This window comes from Panthera uncia, chromosome B1 (genome assembly GCF_023721935.1).
Source record: "Panthera uncia isolate 11264 chromosome B1, Puncia_PCG_1.0, whole genome shotgun sequence".
NCBI lineage: Eukaryota > Metazoa > Chordata > Mammalia > Carnivora > Felidae > Panthera > Panthera uncia.
The window spans coordinates 60,657,415-60,678,886 of record NC_064811.1 but is presented as its reverse complement, the minus strand read 5'-3'; the positions used below and the strand labels follow the sequence as shown (position 1 = coordinate 60,678,886).

The 21,472-nt window shown below is 40.1% G+C and overlaps 1 protein-coding gene across 13 annotated transcripts in view; it reads left to right on the top strand.

Annotated features, from left to right (window-relative positions):
• Positions 1-21,472, top strand: part of CCDC158 (coiled-coil domain containing 158) — a 103,442-nt gene that overhangs the window by 23,298 nt on the left and 58,672 nt on the right. For 11 of the 13 annotated variants that reach the window (XM_049630678.1, XM_049630680.1, XM_049630682.1 and 8 more), the window contains 8 exons: positions 205-314; positions 430-757; positions 1,113-1,189; positions 2,063-2,173; positions 3,261-3,375; positions 10,000-10,119; positions 12,101-12,298; positions 13,672-14,154. In XM_049630678.1, the coding sequence (XP_049486635.1) occupies positions 205-314; positions 430-757; positions 1,113-1,189; positions 2,063-2,173; positions 3,261-3,375; positions 10,000-10,119; positions 12,101-12,298; positions 13,672-14,154 (1,542 nt within the window). The remainder of the gene's footprint in view (positions 1-204; positions 315-429; positions 758-1,112; positions 1,190-2,062; positions 2,174-3,260; positions 3,376-9,999; positions 10,120-12,100; positions 12,299-13,671; positions 14,155-21,472) is intronic. The other 2 variants (XM_049630684.1, XM_049630688.1) reach the window with 2 other exon arrangements.

Below are 21,472 nucleotides of genomic sequence, written 5' to 3'. Positions count from 1 at the left end.
AAGGGGCCAAGTTTTGAGTCTAGTTAAGATAGTTCAGTAACCTAGGTGAGGTATGATTAATTAGACCCTGAACTATGGTGAAAGGAGAAGGAAGTACGCATAAAAGTAAATTAATAATACATGGATTTTTTGGAGATTATTAGCTGTAAGGAAATATGTTCCTCTGGTGAAGACTGATTTGTGTGGCTTTTTTTTTTTTTTCAGAGCAATGAATTGCATGAGAAACAAAAGTTTTACTTAAGGCAATCCGTCATTGATTTGCAAACAAAACTTCAAGAGATGCAAATGGAGAGAGATGCCATGGCTGACATCAGGTTGGGGGATTCGCTACCTAAAATTATTTTAAAGTTTGACTCTTTGTAGCATAAAACTACTTGTGTGAACATGAGTTTTGTCAATATTGTTTCTTCTCTTTCACCTACTTCCTAGACGAAGGGAGAGTCAGTCCCAGGAAGATTTAAGAAATCAGCTTCAAAATACAGTTCATGAACTTGAAGCTGCCAAATGCCTTAAGGAGGACATGCTGAGAGATAGCAACACACAGATAGAGCAGCTGAGAAAGATGATGCTGAGTCATGAGGGAGTGCTTCAAGATATCAGATCAGTCCTAGTTGACTTTGAAGAAGCCTCAGGCAAGAAGATATATGAACACGACAGCGTGTCTACTCTCCACTTCCGCAACATGGGCTCAGCTATTAGCAAAATCCTAAGAGAATTAGACACAGAGATATCTTATCTTAAAGGGAGGATATTTCCAGTAAGTGGTGAGAACACTATTCAATTTTATATTAAAATCCATTAAGAGAATAGTATTAGGTGTATAATTTTCTGAGTTCTTAAAAGTAAGGCAAGTTCTCATTTTTGTTCTCTAAAATAAGTTATTTACAATGATCTCTCAATAAATTAAGGGAACTAGCTCGATTTGCCTGTGTGGCTTCGTGAGAGTATAACCAAAGTAAACGCTCTAATGAAATACAGTGATAGAATGTATTCAGTTTCAGTATTACTTTTATTTGCTTCTTTCCAAAGAGTTCCTTTAGTTGGAAGCTCTCCAACTTTTCCAAAATGTAGATTTACCATTCCCTAAATCATTGTCTCTTTTTTATAACTAGGTAGAGGAGCAGCTTGAAGCACTGAAGTCTGAATCACAGAACAAAATAGAACTGCTTCTTCAACAACATCAAGATAGGTGGGTTTCTGACAGAAGTATAGATAGTCGTAGTGAAGAAACCATAGGTTTACAGTCCCTCATCAGAAATTCCAAAATCTAAAATGTTCTGAAACAAAGCAGTTTTCTTCATAGGTTTGTGGTAAATTCATGTGAAAAGAAAAATTATTCTGATACTTATTAAGAGGGTTAAGGAAGACTTTATTCAAAGCTATTGTAGTAGGAGTTTTGCATTAGGGGAGAGAGTTGAGCCTTAGCTCTCTCACCTCAACCAAGAAAGCAGGGATTTACAGCCAAGGAGCAGGTGAGAGGGGCAGTGGATGGAAAATCACTAAGAGGACACGTCAAGGACAGGGGGATTTTTACTAAGCCTGAGCAGGCCAAGGGCAGGGGTGAAGGGTGCCAAAGTCAAGACCTAGAAGAGGCCTCAGAGGAGCCTGACTTAAGTTTGGTCAAAGAGAGAGCCTTTGTCATTCATTTGTTGGTAAAACCTGACCTGAGCCTAATGCATAGCTTTATGATGTAAAGTCTTTATGATTTAGTGTGAATATTTAAAAACCTGTTTTTGTATTTCTAATATTTTGGCATAAAGGACACTTCCCTAGGTGTGTCATATAATATTTAGTACTTGGAATTTATTACCATTGTAAAATTTTTTAAAAATCTGACTTCCAAAACCTAAAATGAGTAGCATATTCAAAGTCAAAACAAAATACTGAATTTGAGAGTGTTGAAAATCATTAGTTTTTTTTTTCAATATATGAAATTTATTGTCAAATTGGTTTCCATACAACACCCAGTGCTCATCCCAAAGAAAATCATTAGTTTTTAGAATAAGTAATAGTCAAACAAAATGTTTTGTATCAAATAACAAACACCACATTCTTCTTATAGGATTGAGCAGTTAATAAGTGAACATGAAATTGAAATAACAGGACTTACCGAGAAAGCTAGCAGTGCTCGAAGCCAAGCCAATAGCATCCAGAGTCAACTGGAAATCATTCAGTATGTGTGTCCTGGTGGTTTGAAATTGGTAGCCATTTATCTTCATTTTAGAGATACTATTTCATTTATGTTGTGTCCTAAAATCTTTTAAACTTTGCTTACAGATTCCATAAGAAAGTAAAACTTTTCTAACATTTAAATGAATTGAGAAGATTACTTAAATGATAATGTCATATGACCATCTAAGCAGTGTTATTTGTGGGGTGCCTGGGTGGCTCAATTGTTGAGCATCCAATTTCAGCTCAGGTCATGATCTCGCGGTTCGTGGGTTCGAGCCCCGCGTCGGGCTCTGTGCTGACATCTCAGAGCCTGGAGCCTGCTTTGGATTCTGTGTCTGTCTGTCTCTCTCTCTCCCCCTCCACACTCACACTTTGTCTTTCTCTCTCTCTCTGTCAAAAATAAATATTAAAAAAATTGTCTAAAAAAAAGGAATATTATTGCAAGTATTTAGGACTCTTGGAATTGGATGTTTTAAATATTGTTCATATCTCAACTGATAAGACCAATCAAGCACACTCACACTATGTGTGTATATATACTTACGTATATATTTATATGTATACATATAAATAACTTTATAATTTGAGGTTATGTATTAGAAGTTTTTCTAGGGACATTTTTAATCACATATAAAAATAGAGAGAAAATAGTATGCATGAACTCGTATATACACCATCTAGCTTCAACACTTAACAACATTGTTGAGCTGAAGCTTTTAGGAAGCAGTTTTGGAAAATAAAAGACTTTGGGGGAGCCTGGGTGGCTCAGTTGGTTGAGCATCCAACTTCAGCTCGGTCATGATCTTACAGTTCGCCCTGCATCGGGCTCTGTGCTGACAGCTCAGAGCCTGGAGCCTTCTTCAGATTCTGTGTCTCCGTCTCTGTCCCTGCCCCGCTTGTACTCTCTGTTTCTCAAAAATGGATGAGTGAACATTAAAAACAAAAACAAAGAAACAAAAACAGACTTTTGGCCTAGCAATGCCATATAAAGGAACTAGTGGAAGTATCTAAATGCTAGAGTATTCTTAGATATCACACTTAGTCTCAGTTTGCTGTTTGCTTTTATTCTCCTTTTAAACCCTTCTTAGAGAACAAGCAAGAAACCAAAATTCAATGTATATGCGTCAACTCAGTGATCTGGAATCTACTGTTTCTCAGCTACGTTCTGAATTAAGGGAAGCCAAAAGGCTGTATGAAGACAAGGTGAGATCAGATTTTGCTGCTCTGTTACCACAGACTATTATACACAGATTTAATTACACATTTTTAAATAGTTTATTTGAAAATGAGGAATCAAAGTAATATCAAATTAAAAGCAGTTTTTAAGATGGAGTAGGAGGATGCCAAATATCTATATGTTAAATTGTAAACAAGTTTAATTTAACTTGTTTGCTCAAATTAATTCATTTCTGGAAAAAGAAAGTTTTGCACACTTACAAGTAAGTTTCTAGAAACGTAAGTTAAAAATAAGACCACTTAAATTATTTTTACAAGGCTTAGTTTTAACAAGTATTCTGGTACCAAGTGGTCCCCCCCTACTACTTTAGGGGCCTACCTCCTAGGTTTTACTTCAACTCCTAGTTATTAATCATCGTGTGGCTAGCAAACCAAATTAATAAGATTAGTCTAAATAAAAAATAATTAGGAAGATAAATCATCTTTCATCACACAATTCCTTTTAAAAGCAGATATTAATGAATATTTGATTTTCTGGGGGTTTTTTGTTCTCTCACTTTCCATAGCTAAAGACAAGGTATTCACTATCATTACCAACCATTTATCCAGAGCTTATGCTTGTGTTACTCTCAGGCATTTGTAAAGCAGTGTCAGAGACCCTAAAAAATAAGCAAAGAGCTACCATCCAGAGGAGCTCATGTTCTTTATTCCATGTGAGAAAGGCGACCAACTATACATGCCTGTTTGCCGGCAACAGTCCAGTCTGCACCTGCTATCCCAGTGTCCTGTTTTGTGAATACCACCTTTCATCTCCAAATTGTCCCAGTTTCACCAAAAAGTCATCCTACCTCGTAAGAGAGCCTCCAGTTCTAACCGTTGCTTTTAGCTGATTTCTCACACCTTAGGTGATGGGGAAGAAATAGAATATAAGGAAGCTGCCAGATTTCCCCTAAAATATAGCCCAATTCTACGGGGTAACAGTACCAGAAAAACACTTCACATGGGAAGAAGCAGTTGAATATCGCAGCACTAATTCTTTTTTTTTTTAAATATATGAAATTTATTGTCAAATTGGTTTCCATACAATACCCAGTGCTCATCCCAAAAGATGCCCTCTTCAATACCCATCGCCCCCCCTCCCCACCCTCCCCCCCCCCCATCAGCCCTCAGTTTGTTCTCAGTTTTTAAGGGTCTCTTATGCTTTGGCTCTCTCCCACTCTAACCTCTCTTTTTTTTTTTCCCTTCCCCTCCCCCATGGGTTCCTGTTAAGTTTCTCAGGATCCACATAAGAGTGAAAACATATGGTATCTGTCTTTCTCTGTATGGCTTATTTCACTTAGCATCACACTCTCCAGTTCCATCCACGTTGCTACAAAGGGCCACATTTCATTCTTTCTCATTGCCACGTAGTACTCCATTGTGTTTATAAATCACAATTTCTTTATCCATTCGTCAGTTGATGGACATTTAGGCTCTTTCCACAATTTGGCTATTGTTGAGAGTGCTGCTATAAACATTGGGGTACAAGTGCCCCTATGCATCAGCACTCCTGTATCCCTTGGGTAAATTCCTAGCAGGGCTACTGCTGGGTCATAGGGTAGATCTATTTTTAATTTTTTGAGGAACCTCCACACTGTTTTCCAGAGCGGCGCAGCACTAATTCTTCCAGACATTTGCCCTCCTATGGGCAGCCCCTCATTTAATTACCGCTGTCACCCCTGTGCTGGCCACAGGAGGGGGCTGTTCCTCCTTGGTTCTCGAGTGGAGTGCAAGCACAGAATGTAATACCGTGACCTTCATTCCCTGTGGCACAGTCAAAATAAGAATGGAAAATTTAGACATGACTTCGCTAAATTCTAAAACAATACAGAGTAACATGATACTATATAATCTTAGTTATGAGATTTAGATGCTCTTATAGCCTTGGCTTTTAAACAATTGTTGATCACTACCCACAGTAAAAAATAGCTTACCTTATGATCTATCTACTACACACATGCTAACTGAAGCAACTTTCACTGAACAGTATTTACCCCGGTTACATGTGATGCTGGCTCTTCTCTGTTCTCTTCAGATGCTGATATTTTTACTCACTAAGTTGATACCAGGATTCACTGGCCCCCTTGCAGTTTGAATAACACTGCCTTACTAGACTGCATGCTTAACTCTTAGCCAAAATCCCTGTGTCAAGGTCATTTCAACCACTGCCACTTAAGAGTAGCCTTCAGGAATCTTGGACTGCTTAGAGGCTAAACCAACAAACAGAAGCCTAGAGAGAAATGTTTGTTTTTTTCTGCTTCTCTGAGCCCTGCTTTTTGTGTTCTAGTTTCTTTTCTCAAAGTGAGCTTTTCCCCTGAAGATTGATAGCAGGAATGTCCACCCCTTTCTGGGCAAACCAAGCCTGCATGAAAGGTCTTGATGTCGCCTTGCAGGATGGGCCTGCTTTCAGCACAGCGTGGGGCAGAAAGAGGCTCTAGTACTTGGTCTGGTGGAGGCAGGCACATTGGCAGAAGTGAGCCCGGAAAGTCCCAGCAGTGAGAGACTAGCTGGGAGAGCTGTTGTGTTATAGCCCAATCCACTGACTGATACTCAGCACTACTCAACCCATTTTGAACAGATTGAATATTCATTGTTTATTGACAAACTCTTTGAAAAGCTGTGAAGTACTAAGCAAAACTCAACTTACTTGTGTCTCCTTACATAATCTGAAAGTGCTATATGTAGCTTTCCATTGTAACGGAAAAATGTTGCTTGGAAAAATTACCCCTCCATAAGCTATCACCCATTGTTTGCTAATTCACGTACAGTCTGTATACAGCACCATACTTATCAACTCTAAATTTCAGCATGGTGAGAAATTTAGTTACATATAAGGAATACAAAATAGTTTATGAATTTTTATAAATATTTATCTCTTTGGCATCGTAGAAGCATAAGCATCCTGATGAATGACTGTAGACTTTTTCATATGAATGCTTTGAGGCCATATAGATATACAATGATACATATAGTAGAAGGTTAGAATAGTTATCTTATTTTGCCCTAATGTAAACAGTGGAGTGCTAATAATGTTGTTAGCCTTAAGCAGTCAACATTGAATAGAAAGAAGGGTGTATGTATTAGCTTAGCTACTTTTAATCCAGATCACTGAGATTCATAACATGTTGAACCTGTGGAGTTGGTACCTAGATGGTGGTTAACTGGGCTCTCTTAATAATAACTCCCTTTAGTCAGGGAACACTGACAGAGGATTATCTGTCATCTTACTATAGAGTTGAATATACTTTGGCCTGAAATGTCATCAGTACATGGTGCAACTGAGCAGGAGAGATCAAGCTAATTAACAGAAGGATTTCATTTTGGGGGCCCTGAAAAATTCTATTGTTATGAAATGTTTTTGTTGTAATGAATTGAATACAAAATCTAAAAACCACAAATTTTTCTGTTTAATTTTTTTCATTGTCATGTACCTTGACTCTACATTGCTAAAGCCTTTGAGAACTTTAAAATCTATTTTCTACTGCTCATGTGAACATTTTAGTATACACTGTCCAAATAACAATAAGGTAAAAAAGCCAAAGAGAATAATACGTAAAAACTATGATTAAAAGTGAGATTTGTGTGAAAAGAAACATGAGTGTGCTGATACCACGCATCAACATATTTTATGAGAGACAGTATTAGTGTTTTCTCCTGAGGTCAGATTCCTTCAGAAAAAAAAATCTTTATTATTTAAAAAAAAATGATGATGTGATAGGTCTGAACCAAACTTTTCTAACTAAAAAGCATAAATTGAGAGAAGACTCGCTAGGGCCGTGTGTCTCTTCAGAATAACAGAAGTATTTTCATATTGATGAAAATAGAAACTGTATTTCAAAGAAAATTGTAGATGTAGTTTTTATAGCTTGCATAAGTGTTCTACTGTAATGCTTTTTTTCTATTCTTCTCTTTCCATTTTAGGAGAGCCTCCAGAATCCCCCTTTACGAATTTGGACCAGTAGAAGCTGTCACTATTGGCTCTGTAGATTTGGCTTTACTCTTAACTTTCGCTTTTTGACAACAAAAATATCTCATGATCTTGACTCTAAGTTTATTTTTTCCTACTCTGAAAGCACTTGGGGCTGAATTTCGTACTCAAAAAGTAAAGATTTAGTAGCACTGGCTGGAGCTCTGTACTGTGCAGGAAGATTCTGTGCAAACATCTTTGCATAGTTCTGCCCATGCACCTCCGTGCTGACCTGCAGCGTCCCTCATTACCCAACATCTGTGCCGTCTTTGAGCACAGAACACAAAAGATACAATTTGGTGTGATTGGTAACATCTCTAAAATTACTGTAAAGATTCGAGTGAGATCCAAGTATTTGTCCAGTGATCTAAAACAAAAAGTAGATTCATAGATGGTGAAAGGGAAAACCAGTGCTGCTATGGAAAAAGAAAAGAAAAAGAAAAAACCTTTGATATATCTCAGATGTCAGTAAATATTTATTCTGGACATTTCAAAAGGCTTTGAGGTGTTTTGTACAGCTGTTTGTATCAGCTCAGCTGCTACGTCAGTGGTTTTCCCTTTCACTCTCCATTTATCTTTGTGATTGATTAACTAACATAAATATTTTTATTCTAAAAAGTGAAAGGTAAAAGCAGAGCTATAGCAGCTGAGTCAGTACTGACAAGTACAAAACCAATGTTCCTGCAGGGGTCTGGAGGAACTTCTGATGCTCAGTAGACTTAGACGAAAGAGAAGACTTGGCTCTTTTCTTTTTCTTTGTTCCTTTCTTCCTTTTCTATTTAAAAATGTGGCCTCATAGATTTTCACCATCTAGTTTGATGTTATCAAGTGGTCATCCAGAACTTTTTTTTTTTAATGACAACAGACAAAATAGCAAGTCTTAATTTAAGCTTTTAAAGCACATCTACAAATACTTTGCTCAAAGAGAAAATAGCTTTATGCCAAACTCAGACTAGAAAATGTTTGTTTTAGTCATATGAGCAACTCTTCAAGTTGAAACTGTTCAAGTTGAAACTGTTCTTATTAAATGTATAGCTCAAAATATGGTTTCTTTGACCATACTTTGTTTCCAAAGACAGGTGGAAATTATAGAATTTCAGCTCTATTAATACTGTTCTTCTCGTGCAAAAAAAAAAAAAAAGCATTTGAAAGATCTTCTAGATTACTTTTTTCAAATTATAGATGAAAAAAATTGAGACTCAGAGAGGTTATGTGACAGCACCTCTACCAGAACCTAAGGTGTTTGGCTCTTAGCCTGATCATGTTGCCTCTCTGATTATATTTGTCCACCCACATAAAAGTTTGCGGGCTTTTCCGTAAGTATTCCTAATGCCATTACTAAGTGTGTGCTGACTTAGTCTTTCCCAATAATAATAGAACTCAAGGGATCATATCAACTGACACTGTTCATCCATTTTCCTTAGGAAGCTACTCATGCCACAGAGGTGGAGTTGTTGTATGGCTTTTTTCCATATATGCCTCCAAAGGAGTGCCAGAGTGCAAGAATTTCCTTTATAGGATTAGTAGAACCTATTAACACATTTCTGCTGTAGCCTAATGTTTTATGTATATTTCATTCTTGTGAAATACTTGTTTATATCTAACATACAGTCAAATGTAAAGCCAGTTTTAAAATATATCCGAGGCAAATATTAAAATGTATATTCCAATCCTTGCGGGCTCTGATTCTACTCTGCAGGCAAATGTGAAACTGTTTGATGAGCCTATATAATCTACTTTTTTAAAGGTATATGATTCTGTATATACAGAAAGGTATATAAATTCTGTGTATTCATACTTAGCATTTATCAAAGAGGTAGTTGCATATATGTGTGTTCATATAAGCACTAAGTATGTGTTGAATTAATAAATGAAGATCCTAAATGAACCTGGTCCAGGTAAAAATAGAGACTCATCAAGAAAAAATTACTCTTGCTCATATATTCTCGAAGAAATTTTAATCACAGTTCATTATCCAAACCAATAAGTTTTATTCTTGACATAATAAATCTGGAAGCCTATTGAATAGATGCCTTAGAAGTAAGAAGGAATATGTAGCATTTATGCAGATACCAGGGATTTCTTTTTACTGGTTGTGGAAGTAGTATTTTAGTGATAACACTAAGTAGCAACATGGTCCCGTTATTTTAATATCTCAATACCTAAATTATGAATTTGTGTGGCTCAGCTAAAATCCAAACCTGGAGTCTCCATTGTCTGAGATCTTAACCTCAGCCTACCTTGCATATTCGATGCCTTTTATTATTGAAACTCTGATACTCTAAAACAAAATAACTCTTCTGCCTATAATGCATGTCATTTGTGTGGGCTGTATACAATGTTTTTTATGCCACACCAAATTTCCTTAAGTACCAAATGACAGAACACATACTCAAAGGAGACAAACCTTGAATGGTGTGAAAAAGAGAGATTACAAACAGTGCCCATATCTAACAGCATCAAATATTTCATTTTGGCTAATTTCCCTCTTACAATTCTACATAGATCTTAAGTTTAGAAAACTTTGCAAAACATATCATAGTAAGCTTTTATTTTTGCCCCCAAAATAATACCGTTTTCCAAAGACTGTATTTATTGTATATTCCCCACTAACATAGTCAGATTGATTTCTGCTTTCCTTCTAGATAGAAGAGCTCGAAAAGCAGTTAGTCCTTGCCAACTCTGAGCTAACTGAGGCACGGACAGAACGTGATCAGTTCAGTCAGGAATCAGGAAATTTGGACGATCAGCTTCAAAAGCTGTTGGTAAGACTATGCTCTAAATATGAATGAGATTAATTCTAGGAAGTTTCTCACCAAAATGTTTCATAAAACTGGTTTTATTTATAAAATTACAAATTTTACAAAACATTTGCACATACATACACAACAGAATATCTTGACATTATTCAAGTTTTGAATATAAATATTCTAAACTTTACCTATTTTGTTTTCCTTAAGCAGAACTGTTAAAGCTTATAAATTAGGTGAAGCTAGTCTTCAGTTGACCCATCTTTCAATTAGATAAATGTGTTCTACTAAACCGAGGTAGTATGGAGTGTTTGTTTTCAAGCCAAATAACATTCAAAACACAGACATGTGTGTACAGAACATTTGAATGGAAGTTGAGGTTAAAAAAAATTATTTTAAAGAAAGGAAATAGGATCCCAATAGTAGTGAAGCAACCTGTGCCCTCTGTCAGAGGTACTGTAGGGTAAGAAATTTAGGAAAGGAGATGTTTGGTATTCCTATATGTGATATTGGCAGTACAGTAGAATACACTTCTCACTCCCAGACCCCTCTGTAGGGTATAGTGCCCTCTGCTGGTGGAGCCATCCTTCATAGGCTGACACGGGGTTTGAGGAGCAAAACGTTAAAGGTAGAGCCGGCAGCTGTGTGTGACCAGCTCCAAACCTTGGGATAGTCCTTCACATCTTTCCCTCCTATTGCGTGTGTCCCCAAGTCCTCAGATCTAATTTGAAAATCTTTCAGATTGTTTGAAAGACCTTGAAAACCCTCCCCTCCTTTTCATTCTTACCACCACTACCCCTTGGTTCAAGCCCCTCATTTAACCTGGAGCAGGGCAACGTCTCCTTACTAGGGTTCCTACCTCCAGTTTTCCCCCTCTTCGGTCTGGCCTGTAAAGTGCTGCCATACTCATCTTCCAAAATATCACTCTGATTATGTCATTATGACTCCAAAATTATTTTCCCCATAAAAGTCAGACTCTATCTATACCTTTCAAAACTGTTCATAATCTGGCCACAGCTTACCTTTCTGATCCTTTCTCTCTTCATGCCCCCAGTACTCCAATCAAATCACACATCCACCTTTCCAGTCCCTTCTTCCTGATCTCTGCATTTCCAAGCTGGTCATAAGGTCCGACTCAAATGCCTTCTTGAAGAATTTTGATCTCCTCAGTGATTTCTTTCTGTTTTTGCTTAGCTGGGTCTCTCTTTTTAAATTATTTATTTTAGAGAGAGAGAGTGAGCAGGGTGGGGGGGGAGGAACAGAGAGAGGGGGTCAGAGGATCAGAGAGAGAGGGGCTCTGACAGCACAGAGCCCAAAATGGGGCTTGAACTCATGAACCAGGAGATCATGACCTGAGCTGAAGTTGGATGCTTAACTGAGCCACCAGGTGCCCTGCTTAGCTGTGTCTCTTTAATGACAAACCACTTCCAGTTTTTTGTGTCTGTGTCTTACTTTTTCCTTTGTCTTTGTTTCTCCCATTATATTGAGTGTTCGCTGTCAGTAAACACTATGTATTTTTTTTTAGCTGTGGAAGAGGAACAGAATTCTGTTCATAGCCAACTGCTACTCCCCTCTCAGTACCAAACACTGTTCTGCCATTTCTGAAGCAGTTAACCAAAGACTGTTGCTATTCTTTCAAGCTTTTGAACATTTCTTTATTACAGGAGCACACTTGGTGTGAGGCATAATGCCTTTGCTAGAAAACCCAAACCTTAAAAACAGGACGACTTTAAAAATCTACTGTGTTCTCCTTTTAGTTTTATACTATTTGGGGACTAGTCCATTGAGATTTACTTGTGATGCTAGAAATTACAAGTAAGCGAACTGCTACCATGTTCTTCTAGGAAGTAGTTGTTCTTAAGCCATTAAAAAAAATAAGATTCCACAACCAGAGGCTTCTCAAATCATATAAAAATTCCAAAGATGATATAAGGAAAATAAGAGTTTTTCTTGAATTATTTAATACAAATCGGGGGACACACCTCACTTCTTGTAGGCTGATCTGCATAAAAGAGAGAAGGAGCTGAGTCTGGAGAAGGAGCAGAATAAGCGGCTGTGGGACCGGGACACGGGCAACAGCATCACCATTGACCACCTGCGGCGGGAGCTGGATGATAGGAACATGGAGTTGCAGCGCCTGGAAGCCCTCCTCAAGGCCATGAAGAGCGAGTGTCAGGGCCAGATGGAGCGGCAGGTCAGGCACAGCCCGGGATGGCTTCCCCAGGCTCTTCTCAGGGAAAAATGTGTGTTGGTAGAGCCTTAAAAAAAAAAAAAAAAGTATGGGCCTAGGAACAGCTCTGAAATAGAGCTGTGGATTCTTTGAGCAAGTCATAAAAACCTGTTGCTTATTTCTATATTTTTGACCACTGATTAAATTAAAATGTTAAGCTTTATCTCCTTTTTGTTCATTGTTGACTAATGAAATTCCCATCCAGTTGCCTTTTTTTTTTAATTTTTTTTTTAACGTTTATTTATTTTTGAGAGAGAGAGAGACAGAGCATGAACGGGGGAGGGGCAGAGAGAGAGGGAGACACAGAATCGGAAGCAGGCTCCAGGCTCCGAGCCATCAGCCCAGAGCCTGACGCGGGGCTCAAACTCACGGACCGTGAGATCGTGACCTGAGCTGAAGTCGGACGCTCAACCAACTGAGCCACCCAGGTGCCCCCAGTTGCCTTTTTATTTTCACGTACACATTGGCAACCTAGTAGTTGCTTATTTCAGAAAAGCATCAAACCATAGGGACATCTAAGGAGCAGCAGGGTTGAAGGTTTCCATCATGTTTTCTGGTTTTGGTTTTCCCCCAAACTGATTGGTGCGCGAGATGTATCAAGACTGATAGATGCACAAGATGGTTGCACTGCATTTCAGTGCAGCAGTAACAAAACGTTGACTGCTTTGTTAACAGCACCATACCTTTGGTACCGAAGGGACATGGTTCCAGGGCCACTTATTGCCACAGAGACATGAAAAGCATCCCACAAAAGACTAAGTTCCCCCAAATGTGAAAGCAAACCAAAGAGACCAGTCTTGGCTTAAAATCCAGGCAAAGCCATTTTCCTACTCTTTGGCCCAAGCTGGGCAAGAAGAAAGGTGACAGGAGACACTGGGAGTTAGATTCTTAACTCTTTTCCATACAAGACCTGAGAAGGAAAGTGCATGTTGCATACAGGCCGTTACTCACTTTTCCCTCAGGGGTAGAATTAAGGGGCACATTGGAGGGAAATCGTGAGGAAGGGCAGTTATCATCCTACCATGCTTCCCCCTATCGCCAGTGTTATCCTAAGTTAAATTGTTACAGAAAACATCCTCAGAGGAAACTTCCCAAGCTCCCACACTAGAAAGCCATTCTGGAGGAGCACTGTTACCTAATGAAGTTCTCTCCACCTTGGTCTCATTAACTGTATTTGGTCTGTGGCCTGTACAGAGTTCTGGCAGCAAAACGATTTGAGTTAGTCTAAGTAGATATTATCTGAGTCATGATTTCATGTTTGTGAGCTACCTTGTTACATCTCTTGAGGGTGCCTCTACCTATCTGCCCAAATCCATGAAATTTTCTTTAACAATCAGATGGCGGCAATTCAGGGAAAGAACGAAAGTCTAGAAAAAGTGTCCTCCCTGACTGCTCAGCTTGAATCCACCAAAGAGATGCTCCGAAAAGTGGTCGAAGAGTTGACTGCCAAGAAAATGACCCTGGAGAGCTCAGAGAGGACCGTTTCGGACCTGACAGCTTCCCTCCAGGAAAAAGAGAGAGCCATCGAGGCTACCAATTCAGAGATCACAAAGCTGCGCTCCCGGGTAGACTTGAAATTGCAGGAGCTGCAGCACCTGAAGACGGAGGGAGATCACCTCAGAAACGTGCAGACGGAGTGTGAGGCCCTCAGGCTCCAGATGGCAGAGAAGGACAAGGTGATCGAGATTTTGCGACAGCAGATCGAAAACATGACACAGCTGGTTGGCCAGCATGGACGAACAGCTGGTGCCATGCAAGTGGAAAAGGCTCAGCTCGAAAAGGAGATCAATGATAGGAGACTGGAGCTACAGGAATTCAAGGTCTGTAGAGATTTTTTTGTGGCTTAGCTTCTGAAATAGCTTTCCCCTCATTAAGGAAGTTTGACTCAAGTCACTGAGGAGGGGCTCTGTGAAGAGGGCCTGTGAACCCTCTGAGCTTGTTTGAAACTAATTGTGTCTGAGTGCATCTGTGTGTTTTTGTGAGAAAGGATCCATACTTTTATTAGATTCCAGAAGGAGTGGGTGGCCCCAAACTGGTTCAGGACTACTGATACGAAAGAGAAAAAAAACCAGAAAATCCAGGTTCCTCATGAAGCCATTTCTGATCCCACAGTTTGAAGTATTTTCTCCCTCTTCAGACAGACCCATCTTTGAATCCCATCTCTCACCACTCAATGACTATAAAACACTGCATTGTTCACTAAATCTTGGCCTCCATATCTGTAAAAAAAAAAGAACAGCTAACATATTTTGTAATATGAGTTTCAGTTGTGCAATATAGTGATTCAGCACTTCCATACATCACCCGATGCTCATCACACCAAGTGCCCTCCTTAATCCCCATCACCCGTTTAACCATCCCCCTCATCCACCTCCCCTCTGGTAACCATCAGTTTGTCCCCATACTTAAGAGTCTGTTCTTGCTTTGTCTTTCTCTCTCTCTCTCTCTTTTTCCCCCCTTTCTTTTGTCAGATTCCACATATGAGGGAAGTCAATATCTGTCTTTCTCTGACTGATTTATTTTGCTCAGTGTGTAATACTTTCTAGCTTCATCCATGTCATTGCAAAATGGCAAGATTTCATTCTTTTTATGTCTGAGTAATATTCCATTGTATGTATATTTCACATTTCTTTATACATTCACCAATCGATAGACACTTGGGCTGTTTCCATAACTTGGCTATTGTAGATCATGCTTCTGTAAACTTCGGGGCGCATGTATCCCTTTGAATTAGTATTTTTGTATTCTAAATTTTTTTTTTGTTTATTTTGAGATAGAGCATGCAAGTGGGGAAGGGGCAGAGAGAGAGAGAATCCTAAGCAGGCTCTGCGCTGTCAGCTCAGAGCCCAATGTGGGGCTCAAACTCACAAACCTTGAGATCATGACCTGGGTTGAAACCAAGACTTGGACGCTTAACTAACTGAGCCACCCAGGTGCCGCTAGTATTTTTGTATTCTTTGGGTAAATACACAGTAGGGCAATTGCTCTATGTAGGGTGGTTCTATTTTTTTTTAACTTTTTGAGAAACTTCTGTACTGTTTCCACAGTGGCTGCACCAGTTTGCATTCCCACCAACAGTGCTTGGTGGCAGAAGTTGTGCATGTGCATTTTTAACCCACTTTACAAGACTGGGATTTCTTCAACAGGTGTTGGCAAGGATGTGGAAAAAAAGGAACCCTCGTGCACTGTTGGTGGGAATGCAAACTGGCGCAGCCACTGTGGAAAACAGTATAGAAATTCTTCAAAAAGTTAAAAGTAGAACTACCCTATGATCCAGAAATCTTACTACTGAGTATTTACCCAAAGAATACAAAAACACTCATTCAAAGGGATACATCCATCCCTGTATTTATGGCAGCATCATAAATATATAAATAATACATATTGATGAATGGATAAAGAAAATGTGATATATACATACAATGGAATATTACTCAGCCATAAAAAAGAACGAAATCTTGCCATTTGCAATGACACGGATGGAGCTAGAGAATATTATGCTAAACAAAATAAGTCAGAGAAAGACAAGTATTATATGCTTTCACCTATATGTAGAATTTAAGAAACAAAATGAGAAAGGGGGAAAAAAAGAGACATACAAAGCAAGAACAGACTCTTATGTAAGGAGAACAAACTGATGGTTACCAGAGGGGAGGTCAGTGGGTGATGGGTTAAATAGGTGGTGGGATTAAGGAGAGCACTTGTCATGATGAGCACTAGGTGTCATAGGCAAGTGTTGAATCACTATATTGTACACCTGAAACTAATACAATACTGTATGTTAACTAACTGAAATTAAAATTAAAAAAAAAAAAAAAACTAAAAAAAAAGAAAGGGGTACCTGAGTGGCTCAGTCGGTTGAGCATCTGACTTCGACTCAGGTCATGATCACATGGTTTGTGAGTTTGAGCCCCAAATTGGGCTCTCTGCTGTCAGAGCAGACCCTGCTTTGGATCCTCTGTCCCCCACTCTGCCCCTCCTCCACACACGTGCACTCTCTTTCACAAAAATAAACATTAAAAAAAAGAAAGAAAGACAAAGAAAAGAACAAACAAAATACCCCCAATAACTTTACTTGGTTACTAGAGGCTTAAATGAGAAAATAGGTATCAAGGACTTAGCCTAATTCCAGGTCTACAGAAGATGTTTAGTAAATGTTCCCTTCCCCCATCCCATTCTCCTTCAGAACCTTATCACTCTTTATCTCTATCTGTCATAACCTGGTCACATTCTCTGTTGCACTGAGTGGGTTTAAACAGCAGTGTCCCCTCATCCCCATAAGACAGGAGACTCTTCAAAGTAGGATACACATCTTTTTCATTTTTGTACCCCCTGCCCTGTATTTTTATGCATTGCACCCAAAAGGTACTCAAATATATGATTGGATGAATTATTGTAAAATTTGATATCCCAAGCTTTACATCACCTGTATCTCTGACTTGGTAAGTAAAAGGAGACAAATCACATAAACCTTAGATGACTCAGTTTCCTCATTCTAAAAGTAGGGCCAATGATAGTTACTTAATCTTATGGAAATATACAGGCTCATTGCATAAAGAACTAGTCCTTAAGTTTTCTTGATTATAAAATTGTTTTGATTTCCTGGTGTTTAAGTTTTTACTTGATTATATCATGAGGATATTTTATGATGGTCAAATTCACCATGAAAGAGATTTATAAAGGCTTCTCAATGGCCAGTGTTTACAATGAAAACTTTAGATAGGTTTACAGACCTACTAGAGGAGAAAAGAAGATTGTTGTACCTTTTGTTAAGGAAAAAAGAGACTCATACCCTATAATTGTTGAGTCTTATACCCTAAAAATTAAATTTAATCTTCACAAAAACCTAATGAGGTGGGCATGTTGTTATCGCATCTTAAAGATGTGGAAGCTGAGACAGAGAGACTCAATAACTTACCTGAGAGCAACACTACCTTGGGATTTGACCCTAGGCAGTCTATGCGTAAATATTATATAGGGCAGTGCTTCTCAGTCAGAACCAGAGTCACCTGGAGGGCTTGTTAAAACACAGACTGCTGAGCCCCACCCCAGGGTTTCTGATACAGTAGGTTTAGGATGAGGCCGGAGACTCGGTGTTTTTAAATACATTTCCAGAGAGCACACATCACCTTCTAATATCAGAGTGGCCCCAGAGCAGCGTGGATCTCTGTGACCGCAGTGGCTCATGAAGACTTCATAGAGAAGCGGGGACTTGAAATAGGCAAAGAGGGGGAATGAGGTATTTCTAGGAAGGGGAAGTTCAGTGTGTGCTTCAGCCTAGAGATGGTGTGAGAGCCATTAAGGGTTTTGGATAGAGAGGAGGAGGTGACACGACAAAGGCCATGTTGGGGTAGATTAACGGGGCAAAGTTTGGACAGAGAATTCAAAGATAGATCGGAGAGGGTGGAAACTAGTTTTCAGTTCCCAAACGTGGAGCAGGAGCAGCTTCAGGGAAATTCCTCCAGTGAGAAGAGCTTCACACAGGCACAGAGGATGTAGGTAGAAACCTGAGCTTTACTGCCACAACCATTTCCCTCCACAGCCCAAGCAGCAGAAGGGAGGGGAAATCGAGCCCCAGAACATATGGTTTCTCTCACCTCTTCAGGCTGGGTCCTGCACACACTGACAGCACAGAACCAGGATGAGCTGCGGGCCCTCAAAGCCGGATCCTTTCTGAAAAGGCTAAGAAAGGACTGAAAGTCCATCAGCTGATTCCATGAGGTGGAACAGCGTAGCATATGCCCAATACATGTGATGCCTCAGGCTGTTCCAGGGATTGTGCAGTGAGAGAGGCCTGTGCTCTCCACCAGTCCTTTCTGAAGCAGCTGGAAGCCTGTTACCTGTTTACATTGCAAACACAGCATTGGCCTCTACGTTGAAACTGCTACTGTACAAACTGCATTAGCTAATATTCTATTTCTGGACAACAGGTCTTACTTTGGGGGAACAATCTGGTGACCAAAAAGTAAGTTTGGTTTTTTTTTGAACGGTGTTAACTTGGAAGGATCTAAGCCTGCTCTGTCCACTAGAAATTACATGAGCCACATATAGAATTTTTAAATTTTTTAGTAGACACTTGAAAATAAACAGATGAAAGGACTTTTATTTAACCAATATATGTCAAATATAGTGATATTTTTATATTGCGATCAATGTAACAAATTATTGAGGTATTTTACATTGTCTTTTAATATGAAGTCCTTGAAATCCAGTGCGTTTTCCACTTGTAGCACATCTCCCCTTAGATTAGCTACATTTCAGGTGCTCAATGGTCACATGTGGGTATTGCAGACCTAGGTCCTGGTAAGAGGGTTTCATCCTAGGAAGGCTTACCAATACAGAGACCAGTTAAGAGGCAGTCGTAGGAATCCACATGAGAGGCGAGGATAATCCGCATTGCCTAGGGAAGGATTTGGAGAACAGTTGAGTATAAGGGGTTAGGAGAAAGGGACAGACGTAGCAGACTTTGAGATTTCAAACTTCAGTGCCTGACTCAGAGTAGGCGGTGCCCCTACAGAAGGATGGGGAAGAAGTCCAGAGAAAAAGCCTTCTGTAAGAAATAGGAGTGGTTTGGTCAGAGTTTGCAGAGGCATACCAAGCTGGGAACTTCTGACAGCTGGAAATGCAAAATCAGACTTTCCATATCGCTGTTACCTGTTTCACCCAAGGACCAGATCCAGCCACCACCTCACTCACTTGCTCTTGCAACTGCCTACTCATTGGTCTCCCTGCTTCCCCTACTACCTCCACCCCCCACTACTGTTTATGCTTCACACAGGAACCAGAATCCTGTTTTAAAGCGTTACATCACTCCCATGCTCAAAACTGTCCAACAGCTTCTTATCTCACTCAGAATGAACTCTCACATCCTTACACTGCCTCTAGGGTCAGTCTTACCCACGGCTCCCTCCCTGACTTCATCTCCAACTCCTTTTTTCCCCCATGCTCAGTCCACTCCAGTGTAGAGCAGGAGAAATCCTTCTCCTTCTGTCTTTCTGAATTCTCGGTTGAACCCCTGAAACCAAGGCAGATCAGCAAGAAAAGAACAAACAGAAGTTTATTAATACATATATCTCATATATACAAGGGAGAAGCCCAGGGAAATGAGTAACTCAGAGGTGGCTTGGAATTCAGTCTTAGGGGCACTTGGGTGGCTCAGTCAGTGAAGCATCCAACTCTTGATCTCAGCTTTTTTTTTTTTTTTTTTAATGTTTATTTTTGAGAGAGAGAGAGAGAGAGCACACAAATGAGGGAGGGGCAGAGAGAGAGAGAGAGAGGGAGACACAGAGTCTGAAGTAGGCTCTGGGCCCCAGGCTCCAGGCTGTCAGTTCAGGTTCCGACATAGGGCTCAAACCCACGAACCATGCGACCATGACCTGAGCTGAAGTTGGACCAACTGAGGCACCCAGGCACCCTTCAGCTTGGGTCTTGAGCTCATAGTCTTGAGACTATGTTAGGCTCTGCATTGGGTGTGAAGCCTACTTAAAACAAAAACAAAAACAAACAAACAAAAAGATTTCAGGCTTAAATACTTAAATATCATCTTTAGCTAAAACAAAGAAGGAGGTGAGAGAGGCAAGTTTTGGGAAGGTGATCAGGAGAACTATGGAGAACAGGGATGAGGTTTGTTTTGCAGATTTAAACTGTGCCTTCCCCATTGATAAGATTCTCTTATAATTTAGAGTCATCCTTTCTTTTGTGGTTCACAGAGGGAGACACCCTTACAAATGGAGACTTCCTTTGTAAATAGAAATATCTCTTAAAGGGCAATTTCTCTGTTTTCAGACCTTCTCCCATGTCTGCTGTTTCTCAAAATAATTAGCTTGAAATAATCTTTATGCCAGAGAAACATGTTTGGGGTGGCAGATTCCAGTCTCCCCCCACCAGCCATTCTGATGGCTGTGCTGTTTCCTGAACACATTCCCTGTGCCTAGAGCTGTCCCCAAGCCTGTAACATGGGTTGCTCCTTCACCTCCCTCTTTGAGGTTTCTGCTCATCAGAGAGGGTCAGGGTCCCCAAGACTACCCCCAGGTTCAAACATTGGCTAGGAGGACTCCCGGGACTCAGCATAGAGTTGTGCCCATGGGTACAGTTTATTACAGTGAAAGAATAGAAGGTAAAATCAGCAAAGGGAAAAGGTACATGGGAGGAAAGTAGGCCCAGGCTTCCAAAACTCCTCTCTGGCAGAGTCCGTGCAGGATGTACTTGACTCCTCCAGCAATGAGCTGTGACAGCACACACGTCAAATACTGCCAAGGAAGCTCATTGCAGACTCAGTCCCCAGGGTTTTTATACTGGGGACTGGTCACACAGACACCCGTTGCCTGGCAAGTATTCCAGTCCTTCAGAAGGAAAGCGGGTACTCAGCATAAATAATTTTGTCTGCAGAAATGGTTTAGGCGCAGTGAGCTACTCTTACAGTTTGAGTGGGGGACACTCTCCTAAATCCAAGTCTCCAGATACCAGCCAGGGGCCAGCCTTATTGCAGGCTTTAATAAGAATAGCAGTTGGGCGCTTTTCTACCTGCCAACTTATCTCTTACGTGCAGAGCTCCTCCCCTGCATTCATTCTCTACCCCCTCACCTTCTTTTATTCTTTTTTTAAGTCACTTATTATTACACTATTAAATATTTGTTATCCTCTGCCTCCTCTGACTGGAATGTAAGCCCTGTGGGGACAAGGACATTGTTTGTTTTACTTCCTGTGTTTCAAGACTGGGACAGGGCAAGGCTAGTGAGACTCCTAGGACACAGAACTCAGGGAGGCAAGTGAGGCCTCACCCCAGAACCTGCCCTGCTGCTCTGTCCCCAACATGTAAAATAGTTCCTGCCACAAAGTAGGTGCTCAGTACGTTTTTTTTTGTTTGTTTTTTTTTTTTAATGGGGGAAAAAAAAAAAGGAACATCTGAGTGGCTCAAACACCTGACTCAATCTCGGCTTAGGTAACAATCTCACACAGTTCAGTTCATGAGATTGAGCCCCAAGCGGGACTCTGTGCTGACAGAGAGGAGCCTGCTTGGGATTCTCTCTCTACCTCTGTCTCTGCCCCCACCCCAAGTGCACACGTGCACACTCTCTCTCGCTGTCTCAAAATAAATAAACTTAAAAAAAATAGGGATAAGAATAATGAAGGAGCTAC